Here is a 14,722-nt window from a genome sequence, read left to right on the forward strand (position 1 = left end):
TCTAATTATCCTCTTGTGGCTTCACTTAGTGTTTCACAACCATGACAGATGACAATGAAAAGCTGCAGTTAAATTCATCCTCCCTGACACCATGCTAAGCACTGGCTTCTCCCTCTCCAAGTAAAATCAATACCATGTTTGAGTAAACACGTTTACAGCTTTATTAGGATGTCTCGCTTGTTCTGTAACAGCTACTTGAAGCTGTGGTAACAAATCGACTCAACTCAGTTAAACCTAGAGAGCTGAGTAAGAGGCTCATCGATAAGGTTGTTATAAAAATAAACTGCAGGGGATCAGAAAGCTGGAACAAATAGCCTGGTAAATGTCAATATTTTTACTTCCAGAGAATGACAAAACCATGAGATCACGAATAAAATGTTTTGGAAGTCTATATCTACTCTATTTATAAAATGGTCACAGCTAAATTGGGGATGCACTTCACTGTCTGTGTACTTCACTTTTACAAACTTATTTTCTAACCACTAATCACAACATGAATATGAAAGCAAACACTCATTCAAGAAAAGCAGTCAGTACTGCTGTTGCTGCCTCTATCCTTCTTGTTTTCTTTATATTTATGGATATATTTTGAGCGTGCTCAGTTCCTGTCAGGACCACTAGGACAGATTCATGCTTTTCTTATCTCTGAGTTCACACAGTCACCTATGGACATATGCAAATAATGCAACTTCGCATTTACTGGAAGACCGAGAATAAAGGAAAGGAGTGTACTCATATCACTTTAGCAGCCATTTCAGGACTGGAGAAGAAGTGCTGAATACACAAAACAAAAAAGATCTCAGATCCTAATGTTTTAAAGCATTACATACGGAAAAAGTCAATGCAAGATTCCTGAAAAGAATGTAACAATCAAAAAATACAACTCCACTATATCCCTGTTACTCCATTAGGAAAAAATTACTCAAGGCTGAACATTTCTATTGCACTGCATATGATTGCCACTGCTGGACTTTCTGGGCCAGCTCACAACAGGTTGTACAGTAAGGTGCAATCATACTTCCAGGGCCTATAAAGATGCTTGGTCCCATCAGAGACTGTATGAGAAGAAAAATTATTGTTTCTTTGATGTCTTTGTGCAAGTATGAGTGACTGCAGCTCCAAAGCAGTTTGGTCCTGAAGGCTGTGCAAGGGATGGAGAAAACTCAGATCCCTCTGGTGAGACCGATGGAAGTTTTCCCATTGACTTCAACTTCTCAGCATATGCTTTGACTGAGTAATTCTATTCTCTGTGGAAGAACAACTCATAGTCAGAGGAGAGGCTGAAGTGTTTGATACCGTGACACCCTTCACATTAACCATCCTCCATGGGCTCCACTTACAATCTGTGTTGCATATAACTTCTATTAAAAGTCCCCAGTGCATCTCATTGACTGGGAGCAGAATCATTTAATTTTACAATATGCTCCAAGAAAGATGTGATAGTAGAAACTGATATAACTATAAGAAGTTATAACTTCTGATGGTCCTATTCTTCATTTTTAAACCCAGAAGATAAACCTTGGCAAAATTCTCTTCTGGATCAGAATCTGGTGCCTTTGGGCTTGTTTCCAACAGCCAAGATTAGGTGGAAAACATTTGATAAAACAAAAACAAAACAAAAAATCCCCCGAGCTTGCAAAGAATAATCCAAGACAGTGTGTGTGCCAAATCATAATGCAGGTATTTTCATTGGAAATGTCCAATCATCAGAGAAAAAAACACCCAACTTTCTAGGCTGATATTGCTCTCTACTTTTTCTAGAAGCTTCTCCTAGAAAGTTTCCTGGAAATGTTCTTCAAAAACTAAAATCCTCCTTAGCTATTTTTGAGTCATAGGAATGAAAAAAAACTTTTTTTCCCCTTTTCATTAGTACCTCAGGACTGATACATTTTCTGAGCTTCAGAGCAGATTCTCAGTATTGACACCAAATGGTGCAGCTTACTACAGCTACAGCTCAGGATAAAAAAGAAAATTTCACTACTTCAACATAGGAGTAATGAAGTCCTAAGCATAACAAAATGGAACTGTTAATCTCTATTCAGTTTTTAACATTGTTTGGGAGCATGATGCTCTGATATATGTTCATGTACAGCAATGGCTATGTGCATTTTACCTCGTGGCTGAAATTCCTATCCGCAAAAGCTAGAAATTTTAGGCTGTATTTGCAGAGAACTGTAAGCCAGTAAGGATTTATTTGCAGGTATACTTCCACACCATCAAGCCAAGCAGTTTGAAAGAGAATCAGAAAGCAATAACCAATGCAGCGGAAATTACTTGGCAGTGAGATAGCCTACGAATTTCTTAATTCTGTTGGGCTGAAAGTTTACCACAGCATCATATTCTACAGAACATCACTTAGTAACTTCTGTCTATTTAAATATCTGCTGCAGTCCTGAATTGATATGAATCATTCACTGACCACTTTAACAGTAACGTCCTTTTATGCATGGTAAGAGATCAGCGTCAAACAAACCTGGATGTGCTTCTACTATCGCCGCTTTCAACTGGGACCATGTTTTTTAATCTTCTTTCCTTTTTCTTCTTTCCTTTTTACTGCAAACTTGCCATGTTCCCACCTCAAATATGAGCCCATCTCAGTGTGGGAAAAGTGAATAAACTATGGGAGAAGTTATTATGCTATCTAATAATAGAAGAAGCCACTGTGCAAAAGAAGTGAATGAGCAAATCCCTAGCTAACACCACACCTTGAGAATGCCTTTATGATCATTGTGTCAGTCTCTGTAGCACCAAACCAATTCACTTCAGATGTGAAAAAAATAACAGTGATTTCAGTGTATTTTTACATTTTGTTGCGTGTTGTGTTTCCTGCAAATATCACATCAGCTTAATCTGACACATCATTTCTTAGGGGACTGCTTCCTGCCCTGACTCCCAGGGGAATGTTCTTGATGATCCAATCTGACTAGTGCCTCTGTCTCTACTCAGAATACATTAAAATAACACAAAAATATTACCAACAGTCTGAGAGCAAGGCAATAATAACTCATTAGTTTCTAACCTTCCACATGAACATTTTATTTATCATTACATGATTCTCTAATACATGACACATTAATATAAAATAAAATGTTGTGAGGATAGGGATAGTAAGCATGACAAAATATTTTTAATGGCAATCATTTGCTTTGAGGTGTTAAGTCAATTTGTCAAAAATTGGAACCTTATAGCGGGTTTTAAAATCTATTTTTAATGTAGCGGACTTGTTTTGAAAATGTACACAGCCTATTCAATGCTTGCTTATCACAAAGCCTGTCCAGAACGACTCTGAATTTATGGTGAGGGAAATTAGGCCTTTTAAAACCTCAAATATTAATCACCTTGCTGCATACTGAGACTCCCTTAACACTGGTGTTGTCACTGACAGGAAAAGAGACACAGCAGCTGGATGGATCGGGTCCTCTGCAGTCTAGTGAGAAAGTTCTGAGGGTTTTTATTTCCATTCGCTGATCCTTTTGAAGGGATCTCTCCCTTCTACTGAAAAAAAATAAATGTCAGCAAATATACTAACATTTTGCCTTACAGTAACTCTGCTACATATTTTTCTGGATTGTCTTAATATAGTATAAATAAAAATGAGAATTACCATATGTAGGTTACTATATTTTGATTAAAAAAAAAAGTAAGTAATAAACTTACTAAGCTGAACAATTAGCAATCTGTGGAATAGTAGCAACTGGAGTAACCTTAAATGGATTGGATCACAACTACACTGGGACATTTGTTACCAGAGTCACATATAATGCCAACACAAAAGAGTGCATTACTTCCAATGAAATAATTCTGAATGGAATTGGTAAAAATTAAGTAGGGGATTAAAGAGAAAACAGGAATATTCCTTGTTTTCCTGAGTGGCATTCATTTTTCTGGTTTTGCTCAAGTACCTGCAATTTAAACTGTGACAAATATTTAATTTGTGCCAGAATAAAAGCTGAAAGTACTAGCAACTAGCTACAGTATTGATCAGAATAATGAAGTGCCTCTAGCTGAGACTGAACAAAGTCAGCCAGGAAAATGTAATCTGGTCATCTCCTAGTTTGTCAAAGATCAGTTACAGAGATAACACGGCCACCTAATAGCCTAGGTTTAGATGTGACATTTGCCTGAGAGAGTTAAGGATGCAACCAGAACACACAGGAGGTAAGTCATGAACATGTTGTCAAGATTTCCCCTAGCAAGCAGAGATTGATGCCCTATCTGTAGCTTGGCTATTAACAGCATACTCATGTATGCTGTTTATAAAACAGGAGTATTAAAGATGGGCAAAATGGGCTGTCAGTCAAAATGCTGCTGACATTAAGAAGGTATTTTTATTTCAAAGCTTCATATCTCATCAGCCATGATCTCTGTAACAACAGGATTGCTCAGAGGCAATTAGCCACCCATGCTGTATAAATGAAGACTAACAGAGTGCTGATTTCTGCTAAAACATTTATCTTTACTTCAAAGAAAAGACAAAACAATTCAAAAGTATCCCCTCGTCTCATTTCTCACGAAGATAAATGTTATAACAGAAATAAACCATAAGTTACATGTACATGCATATTTAATTGCTATCACACACACACATACACAAAGGCCTCACCCCCAGCTGGCAAATAAAATTCCATCTCGTGGCTCTAGAGCTATCTGAAGATACTACTTGACAGCAGTGACATTTTATCTACTGTATTTCTCTCTATCAAATGTGATTTAAACTGATGACAACTTCCTAAGGTATCTTATACACATACAAAAACCCCTATACAAATTAAGACCAGTGTAAGTAGATTAAATAGCTTCTGATATTATCCTCCTGCTGTTCGTTAAAGAACAACTCCTAGTTCCTTGAGCTCCTATTACAACCAATCGAGAATATTTTGGGGGGTGCTGAGTATCAGAGAGAAGGCAGCACTTACAACAGAGATTCATACAGAGACAAAAAGACAACAAGAAAGAGTATTTCATCTGCTGTGTTTCTGGTAAAAACAGATTCTTTCGTAGTCTTAGTCCCATAAAATCCATTAAGAGCTTGCTTTTTAATACAGTTGCAAGCTTACTCATAATTCAGCATTCTGACAAACCACTCCAATCACCTGTCTCTGCTGACTGCATTATCAGATCTTTTTGTCATGTTTAGCACTCCTGGTATAGTCATATAGCATCCATGAGAATGTTTCCCATTTCTCACACACATGCACATGTCACTATCTGCACAATTCTCTACTTGTAATACATAAGAGACTTATTAAACAAAGCCATGAACACAGCCCATCTTAGCTCTATATCAGATTTATTGTGAGAAGATGGAATCGCCACTGTATCAGCTTCATTTTTTAATTTAGTCAGCTTCTGCTCTTTAACCAACACAACCCACAAAGGATGACTGATGGGGGACTTTCAGAGAAGCAGGAAATGGCACCTGGGTCCTTCATGTCCTGTAGGAACATCTGGAGGTCACTGATTCCATCCCGTGGCTTAAAATAGAGCCAGTTCAGATCATGGTAGATGCCATCAAGTTTTTTTTTTTTTTAATCTTAAATATTCTTCGATTCCTTCCATAAATGATGGATTCTGTGGACTTAATTCTCTTTCCATTTTTATCAGTATTATATTTGTTTAAATGCACTGGCTTCAGTGAAGATATTCCAAGCACTGGAGTGCTTGGAAAACAGAAACTAAGCTTTTTTAAAAAAGGTTTCTTGGATCAAACTTATAAGGAGAGCAGTAATGATGAGCTATTATTTTGTGCACTGTAGATTCTTTACAAGTCTACATTTTCTGGTACAGCATTTTTATAAGTGTATGCATGCATTTATATATTTGAAGACTGTTTTCCTTTAAGGATAATATTTTAACATTTCAATGATGTAGAAATATGTCAGATATTACTTAACTCTGAAGTCAAAGCTGGCTGTTACTTTATAGACAATCATTAGCTCTTACCTCCCAAAAGCAGACTAAAATTGGAACTATGTGAAGATCTTTAGGAAAATTCAGAGGAGTCCAAGGTCTTTATCTAATTTATAAAGGCATTCAGATTGAGATGGACAAATATTGTTCAGGATTAACTTCACATTAAAGATGAAGGAATGACTTTAGCCAGGTTGGTGATAGAAGCATAAATAAAAGGAGGCGAATATCTCCACAAGGACTTCCAAAGAGAAGATGAGGATGCCACGAGGCACATTTACTCAAGAATACATACAGAAGGAGAGAAGTCTGCTTCTGTTGCTCTCCCTAATCTCAGAGTCATTTCCTGACAGTTGAAACAGAAGATGGCCACCTCATCAGAATCACACTGGGTTTCACAAAAGATAGAAAACTGCCACTTCTATCTGTGCATCAGAAAAATTCTCAATGCAGCTTTCAAACTATAGATAACAGCTTTATGACATTGCTCTATACATGAAAGCTGTCAATGGGATTTTTAAATTGACAAGTGGCTTGAGCTGTTGACTCAGTGTTAATACCAACAGAGGCAAATTGCTATTGGCTTGTATTTGGCACCTTATAATGCTTGATGAAGAGCTCCTTATATCTTGGGATTTCTTCTCCTTGAGAATGGTATAGTATCTTCATAGCATGATGACAAGTAATATATACCTGTGATCATTCTGCCACAGCTTCATTACACTACTTGACAATGATTTGTGGTTACACTTCATACTCTAGCACTTTTCATGCAGTATAGAACTAAATCATAGTAGATTACCAAGTCAATATTTCTATTGGCAAAACCTGAAAAAAACCATTGATTTAAACCTTCTATTCATTTATTATGAATTCTTGATCCAATTCTTCTTAATGGCAGAGATTTTGCAGGGAACATTGACAGTAACTATCAGAAAGATTCTTGCTGCTTTCATTGGTTACAGGGACAATGACAAAGAGAAGTCTCAGCAGAAGGCAGACCTTACTATGGCTAAAGAGAGAAGGAAGGCATAGGGAAAGCATAAGATGGTAATACTGCCTGTATTTCAATGTTTGCTGCTATTAAATATGCTTTGATTAACATTGTTGCAGAGGTTCAAAATGGGGCTGACTAGCAATAAATAAATGATAATTTAATGAGTAGCAGAATGTTCCACAAACTCTACAAAATAAGGCTGTAATTCCATTACGAGGACTCTTGTGTCACAAGCCATGGCAGCAAAGCTCAAGTGATTTGTCAATGTCCTCAGAACCCAGAGGTGGATTTGCAACTTTAATTTATGGGTTCCTCAGGGATTTATAACTGAAAAATCTGTGGCACCCCTGAAATTCACAGGAGGTGCTGAGACACTATAAAATAAATCATTATTGCTTAAACTCCTAAAATGCAGCAGTGTTGTTGGAAAGCAATAAAGGTAGCATTCTGTTAGCACTGTTTAGAGAAGAATTTTTAGCACAAGGCTACCTGCAGCAGTTTTAAAACCCAATTTTGCATGCATGCACTGCACCAGCCTGAATGGCAAGTGACTTGATGCCTATAGAGGCAAAGATCTTAAGGATATTCCTGATGCCAACTTAATAAAATCACATTTCAACTGAAGAATGTAGTTCGTTTTTTGTTGCTATCAATTGGAGTGAGATCGTTCTCCTTGGAGGCCAGCAGCTTCGGATACTGAACTGATAAATCAACTCACAAGTACCCAGAAACTTTGTCTTTTCCATGACTTAAGGTTAAATGACCGTCAATAGTTAGATAGGGTCTAGGGAAAAACAAACAAACAAACACAAAACACACCAGATTTCTTATTTCTCACTCTCGCACAGAGAATATACATGACTTGCCAAGTTGGCATAATTGTTCAGATGGAATTTCCTTACAGTCTGTGAGTTACACCTCTGGAAGAGTGGGCCTCAGTGGAAGATCTTCCAAAATATGATAAAGTCTAACAAACCTGACTTCTTAATGTAAAATAAATCCTGCTTGATGGGGTTAGTTCTCATTATATTCCACATTTCCCTCTCAGCCAAGATACTTTGCCCCAACAAAACCACCGTTCATTATGTTAACATACCTTCACATGGCATGAGACTCAAGAGCTCTCTACTGCTTGAATAAAGAACTAAATATCTGGGAGAGTACGGTGTGTAACAACCAGTGCGTTTTCGAATTAAGAGATGAACTTTGAAACACTTTTACTACAAGGATAACAAAATCAAAATATGATATGTACTGTTGCCTAGGTAGGAACAGTTTGATAAATACCTCAATCTAAGACAGAAACTACGAAAACACTGAAGAGAATATAGCCTTCCCATTATAAAAGTTCCATCAGGACAATAAAATTGCACCTGGCTCAATGCTAGAATCAACAGAAGATACACATGTTAGGTAGTATTGCCCACGTTATTGTGTAGGGTTTTCTTTAAAGAGACAGTAAAGAACTCTTCCTGTTGCAAGTACATACTTTGAAAACACGTGAAAAGTGTGATACAGAAATGATCCCCCCAAATGAAACACAGACCAAATCAAAGCCTACTCAGTTCAGTGTGCCATTTCCTACATATGGGAAGGAAAATGAAATGACTCCATGAAGAAGGAGACCACAGTATGTAAGAGTAGAGTCAGCTGTGTATCCAGACTGTTATGACTCCCAAATCTTCCATCTGGACTAAACTCAGGAAAATCTGTTCTCTGATGAGAATAAATGACCAATTTATTATTTATGTGGTGGCAGAGGAGAACTCAGAACCTAATGGAAGAACTGTATTTAAAAGCTCACATTGGTTTCTGAGTCATAGCAGAATGAAATACGGTTTCAGAAGAACCTAAGCTCACACACTGATGCTCAGGTATAGATCTAATTGCAATGAGGTTCCAGACAGTCTTGCAACTCCCATTCCAGAGGGAAAAGTAGCTGTGGTCTTCCATAACCTGGTGAGATGAGTTGGAGAATGGAATAATGCCATGCTACACTGCACTGTATTGCATACAAAAAGCATCTGAGGCCCCAGTGCTATTATAGGGAACTACGGAAAAGAGCATGTGCCCATAAATGATAATAAAGGACCTTTGTCATAATTCCTCCCTACCTTCAACTGAAGGTTGTTGCTATATCCAGACATGTTAACTCATTAGTCTTAGGATGGCAAAGGGAAGTTGATGTTCTAGAGGAGTTACTTTTTTCCATTTCTTCCCATTCAAATTTAGCATTATCCACATTGTGACCCTTCAAACTGCTGAAATCCACTGCTGGACACTTAGTGAAAGGAATCTCACAACTGAACCAAGCCCTGCCCGATAGGGTATGTCTGAACTCTTTATTCTGCTGATGGAAGGCAGCAGTTGGAATAGGTCTGGTTTGCCTTATATCATCCAGTTTATCCAGTATACTCTGAACAATTACTGAAGCCAGTGTTTATAGCCCTTTTACCAGCTGTGGAAGTACCAAGTAAAAGGATATAATTTAAAGAGAAATGGTTTTGAGAGACCAGGCATTTCTTCAAGCCTAATTAGTTGTAATTCTCTTCCTGCAGCTAAATCAGGAAAGAACAAAGGTAGGACTATTAAAAAAAAATTATAGTCCTGATCTCCACACAATGCTTAAAATCTGAAGAACTGAGAATAAATACAGTCTGAGATAAATGTGGCAGATGTGAAAAACTCTTCCTGCTGAGGCAAGGCTTGACTGATGTTTACTGTATTGCTCACCTGGGCACTACCCAATGTTATTTTATTTTCAGGAACTGAAAACAAAATGGGCAAGAACTTTTCTTTCTTCATGACAAGAACAGCAGCTTACCGGCACAGCTGATACACAGAGCACATATATATAAGATCTTGAAGATCTTATTTATGTTAATAGTCACTCTTACTCACTGGTTCAAATTTAGTCTTCTTTTTTTGTCAGTCTTTATTGTCTAGGAACAATAGAGAGTGATAAGTGTGCAATAAAAGGTGTATGAATAACGTGACCTAATGTGTTTTCCTCTATTTCTGCCCTTCTTGATTCACAAAAGCACCAAGGCAAATGAGTAACAGCATTCCTATTTTCAGCCGGATGTATACTGAAACTTTATCATAGATAAGTGATATACTGAGTAGGGATGAAACTATTCACATGTTTAACAGCTTATTTTGAACACTTTCTTGAAGCTTTGATTTGGGTAACACACTGCTTCATACTCACAAGACTGAGCCTTGCATATCTGCTTATGAAGAAAATGTAATGTTTCCAGTAAATTAGTGACTAATGGAGCTCTTTAGAGACACTATGTCCTGGACATCAGAGCCTTCAGGATGCACCGGTGCATCACAGAACTACATGTATGAAGGTACAACGAATGACAGAACTTTTGGATTAGATTGGTTTTTGGCTTATATTGAATCGTTTTTAAAAACAGGCATAGACATAACATCCTCTTTTTTCTTTAGAGCTTGTGCCAAAAAAAATAGTAAGTTTGCAAATGGATATTAAGCAATGCCAGATATTTTCTGGGTTTGTTTTAACAAATTAACCCTTTGTGTTCTTTCCTGATGTCCAAATAATTGTATTAGAAACAGATGTTCTACCAAAATTGACATGATCAGAAGATACTACACTCATTTATTAACATACTGTTTAATATTCACTACAACCTGTTTTAAAGAACAACAGTGTGTTAACATTTAAGCCAGGAGGGATTTCTGTACACTGTATAGTCCTTGATGCAGCTTGCTTATGCAACAGTCTGACAGATATAATTAATCTCATAAAAAACGACCAGAATATAGCATAGCAGCATACTATGTTTAAAGTAATAGAACACATCTTCCCCTTAAAAAATCAGAACTTAATTAAATCACTTAACTTGAGGATGCAGAGAAAAGCTTTAAAAGAACTTTTAAAGTTCTAAGGGACGGTTATATGAAAAAATTGTATATTTAGGGAAAAAAGAATAGGATAATCTCCAAATGGAGTGAAGTGAGAAATACCTCCAACAAATGCATCTCCAGCCCCATTGGTATCCACGATTTCACTCTGATCACTCACCAACACAGGGAAAGTAGTTACTTCATTTTCTATAATGGAAAGAGAGAATAAAACATCAGTTACTTGCAAATATGACTTAGAAAAGCAAAACAGTGAAATTAAAACAATTCAAAACTGGTGTTCTTACCATTAGTACAATAATTTGGATAAAATCAGATTTGGTTTATAATACTAATTTACATTGCAGTACTAACAGCATAGGCGTATGGAAGTAAATTTGATCAAGCTATTTCTTGTGGACAGTTTCATTAATTACTTTCAGCTCCATATCTTTTCTTTATCTCCTAATAGTAGTGATATAAAAACAGAACTAAATCAGGAGGAACAATATAAAACGTGGGCATATGAAAAAGACCAAGAAAAGCCCATCATGCCAGAACCAGTGCTTCCTACTAGCTGCAGGGAGGTGATGCGGCCTCCAGAACAGCCTGTCCAAGCCTCAAAAGCTCCACAGAAATGCCTGCGTTGCAAAAACCAAAATACATGTAAAAATAAAACAGTAAAATGTAGCGCTAGTGTATATCTGAGTGCTCTCAAATTACATCTTTTTAGAAAACACACATATGTAAGAAGCCTTGCAACTGTCCATCTGACTGGATTTCGTTTCAAGAATTCAATTCTATTCTTTCTTATCATTTGTTTTTTAAAAAGTATTTCCATCTCTGCGGCTCCCTGCCCTCTACTGGCACTCGCAAAACCTATTGCAATAGGTGGATACTCAGCATCCTCACCTCAATTCACTGCCACACCACAGTTCAACATAATTACACCACTTAGGTACGATAACTTTAGAGTTCGAGGGTTATAAATTTAATATACGCCACTAATTAATCAGCTATGGCTTTCCAGGTGGTAATGTCATAATGACGTGATAAAAATATAATTACCACCTTGTCACAATACCTTGTTAAAGTGTAAATTCCCCCTGTAACAGAGCCAATGGAAGTTCTGCCTCTGGTAGTCAGTATGCATTAAACTGTCTCAGAGCAAACAGATTGTCCTTTGGAAGACAGCAGGAATTAAAGAAAGGGGAGGGGGAAGAAAAGCCTGTCAACCAGTGAAAATGAAAACCATCAGAGCTGTCCTCCTCTAATGTTTTGTAAAAAACATAGAAATAAAGCAGGAAATAGATCCTCCAGCAGCTAAAAGCTGGAGATAGGTAGCTTCCTCACCACCCAGCAACACAGCAGAGCATAAAAATCACTCTCACACCAATGCATACAGTAGCAAACAAGGAAACCTAGTTTGGGAAGCACATAAAGAATTCACAGTCTCAAATCAAGCAAGTCTGTGTGTGCTGCAGAGGTACCAGAAGGATCCCAGTTTCTGTGAAATGCAGTGTATCAGCTCTACTGCTCCTCACCATCTGCTACAAGCAAACCAGGCAGATATAATGATGCTGCCTCCAGAGGGAACTGTTGGCTGGCCCACCAGGAGGGGAGGGGAGAGAGCATTAGCAACAGCCATCCATGAGAGGCAAAGGAAAAAGGGTAATGGAAAACATAAATGAAATTTTCCAATTAAAGAACACCCTACACTCTAGCCTGTTAAGAAATCTATTTAGAAACCAACTTTGATGCTGTATTGTACTCCTAAGATAGTCTTCAAGAGCAATGAATTTTAGTAATTTTAACAGGATTCAGTTGAATTGGAAATCAAGAAAGTGAGGTCTTATAATAAACTCTGTCAGAGGAACAGTGTATTCATCCATTTCATAAGAAATATACAACACATACGATCTGTTCTAGATAATGCTAAAACAATGAACAAAGTGATTAATCTGTGGAAGACACATCGTAATAAGGTGAAGTGCTTGGGCACACACAGATGTTCTACATTAAATACACAGCAGACACTTGCATATGCATACAAATGTGTGTGTTTGGGCACAGAGAGTGAATAATGCACAGGCATTGTATTTGGAATGCTGTAAATGGGGCTTGGCATCAAACAAGATTCTCTATTGAATCTAGCTTCCACAGATGAAAGTTTGAATCATCATTTTTCTCCTTTCTTTTCTCCTCTGTCTTAATTTCTTACCTCCACTCCTTCTACCACATTCAGGTAAGTTCTTATTCTGCTGTAGACATAATTGCCAAGAGCTGAATTAGTCTGAAAACCCAAAACACATCAATGACTTCTGTTGATTGAAAGCCATCATTTTTTTCTGACTTCTGTTTGCCATCTCCTTTTCCTATAATGTTACACACTTTCAAGAGAGGCAATAAAGTCATATTTTGAAATACTGAATTTTCAGAAGCAGCTGACATGGCTTCGGAGAACACAGTACATTACAAAGATATCTACAAACACTGCACACATCCAATAAAGAAAACTATCTTTCTTTAACCTTATGAGAGCTTCTGCTAGCATAGTGTCTACTAAACTCAAAAATAGTTAACACAGTGAAAGATAGAACAAAATAATATTTTGCTTCACAAAGAACAAAGGTACTGAGGACTAAGGCTGCCATTAATTTACCTTACAATGTCTGTGTAACAGGACAAAGATACCTAACAGCTCTCACTGATCTGTTTCTTGCAACTGCTAGGCACAACAGGGTGAATGACGATGAAGCACAGGTTGCTGACTATCCTTACTTTTGTGAATTTAATGTTACTTTAAGTTCATTTTCATATGTGATCTATTATTCTGTACAACTCTCAAATCCATCACAGTGAAGAGACAGAGACACCTTGGTTGAGTGCACTGGTCATCAGTGGCCTCGCATCTCTAAGTCAGTTCTGATTTCATTTATCATTCTAAGAGCTTACGAATAAAGAGTAATTACATAAGTGTTTTGAAATCCAAGTGCTGCTCCTCTGGGCATAAAATCCAGTGTTCTATTTTTAAGCAGCAAATATCTTCTGTGGTAAACACACTCAGATACAACACATTCCAGTTTGGCATCATTTGCTGGAATTGAGAATCGAGAGTGCAAACTGGAAAAAATAAAATAAAATAAAATAAAAAATGCTGTGTACAACTAGGGAAATTGTTGAATCTTAGATTCAGCTCCCTCAATGGTCACCATGAAGGAGCTCAACTGTCTTAGAATGATATCGAAAGAATCGAACATTAATGATTTCATGGGTTGAAGACACTACCCACTGATAAGGAATCTTGTTGGTAAAGTTGCCATTGGAAATTTGTTGCATTATGTACCTAAAGATGTGAAATCTATTTTCCTCAGGCAAAAATATTCACTAGTTTAACTAGCTTTATCTATTTTTGTAGGTATGAGTCTGGAGAGGTAACAACTGGGGAACAATATTAACTGAACATACACTGCTCCTCCCATTCTAGCTGAACACAAACAAGGTTTGTGATGTTAACTGCAACAATCCAACTCTGATGATAGCTGCAAATATTCCAGGTCTGTTTTTAAAACAAATTAGAATCACAGACTACACATCTACTCTTAGTACAGTAATAAACACCAGCAAGCAATCATTACATCCAATTAGGCTGAGTACTTTCTTTAACTGGGTCATTTACCAGTCTCTCTTGCTCTTAAAAGTAGATTAAATGCGTAAACTTACATTTAATTACCTGTAACAGAACACTTATGAGCAACATGTTAGAGTGCCCTTAATTCTGTATGAAAATAATATAAAAGGAAGAAGGGAGTCCAAAAATATATACAAAAATGACTAGCTACTTCCTCAAATAAGCTTTTGATCTGTGGGCTGACAGTGGTAGTACAGATGCTTACAAGATGGAGACAAATTCATTTTTCTTTTGTAAGCTTCAACTTGTAA

General features: G+C 37.1%; 1 protein-coding gene across 1 annotated transcript in view; it reads right to left on the minus strand.

Annotated features, from left to right (window-relative positions):
• Positions 1-14,722, minus strand: part of ADK (adenosine kinase) — a 255,177-nt gene that overhangs the window by 7,334 nt on the left and 233,121 nt on the right. Inside the window, exon 9 of the mRNA XM_010714373.3 lies at positions 10,904-10,990. Coding sequence (XP_010712675.1) covers positions 10,904-10,990 — 87 coding nt within the window. The remainder of the gene's footprint in view (positions 1-10,903; positions 10,991-14,722) is intronic.

The sequence above is a fragment of the Meleagris gallopavo genome, chromosome 8, assembly GCF_000146605.3.
Source record: "Meleagris gallopavo isolate NT-WF06-2002-E0010 breed Aviagen turkey brand Nicholas breeding stock chromosome 8, Turkey_5.1, whole genome shotgun sequence".
NCBI classification, from domain to species: domain Eukaryota; kingdom Metazoa; phylum Chordata; class Aves; order Galliformes; family Phasianidae; genus Meleagris; species Meleagris gallopavo.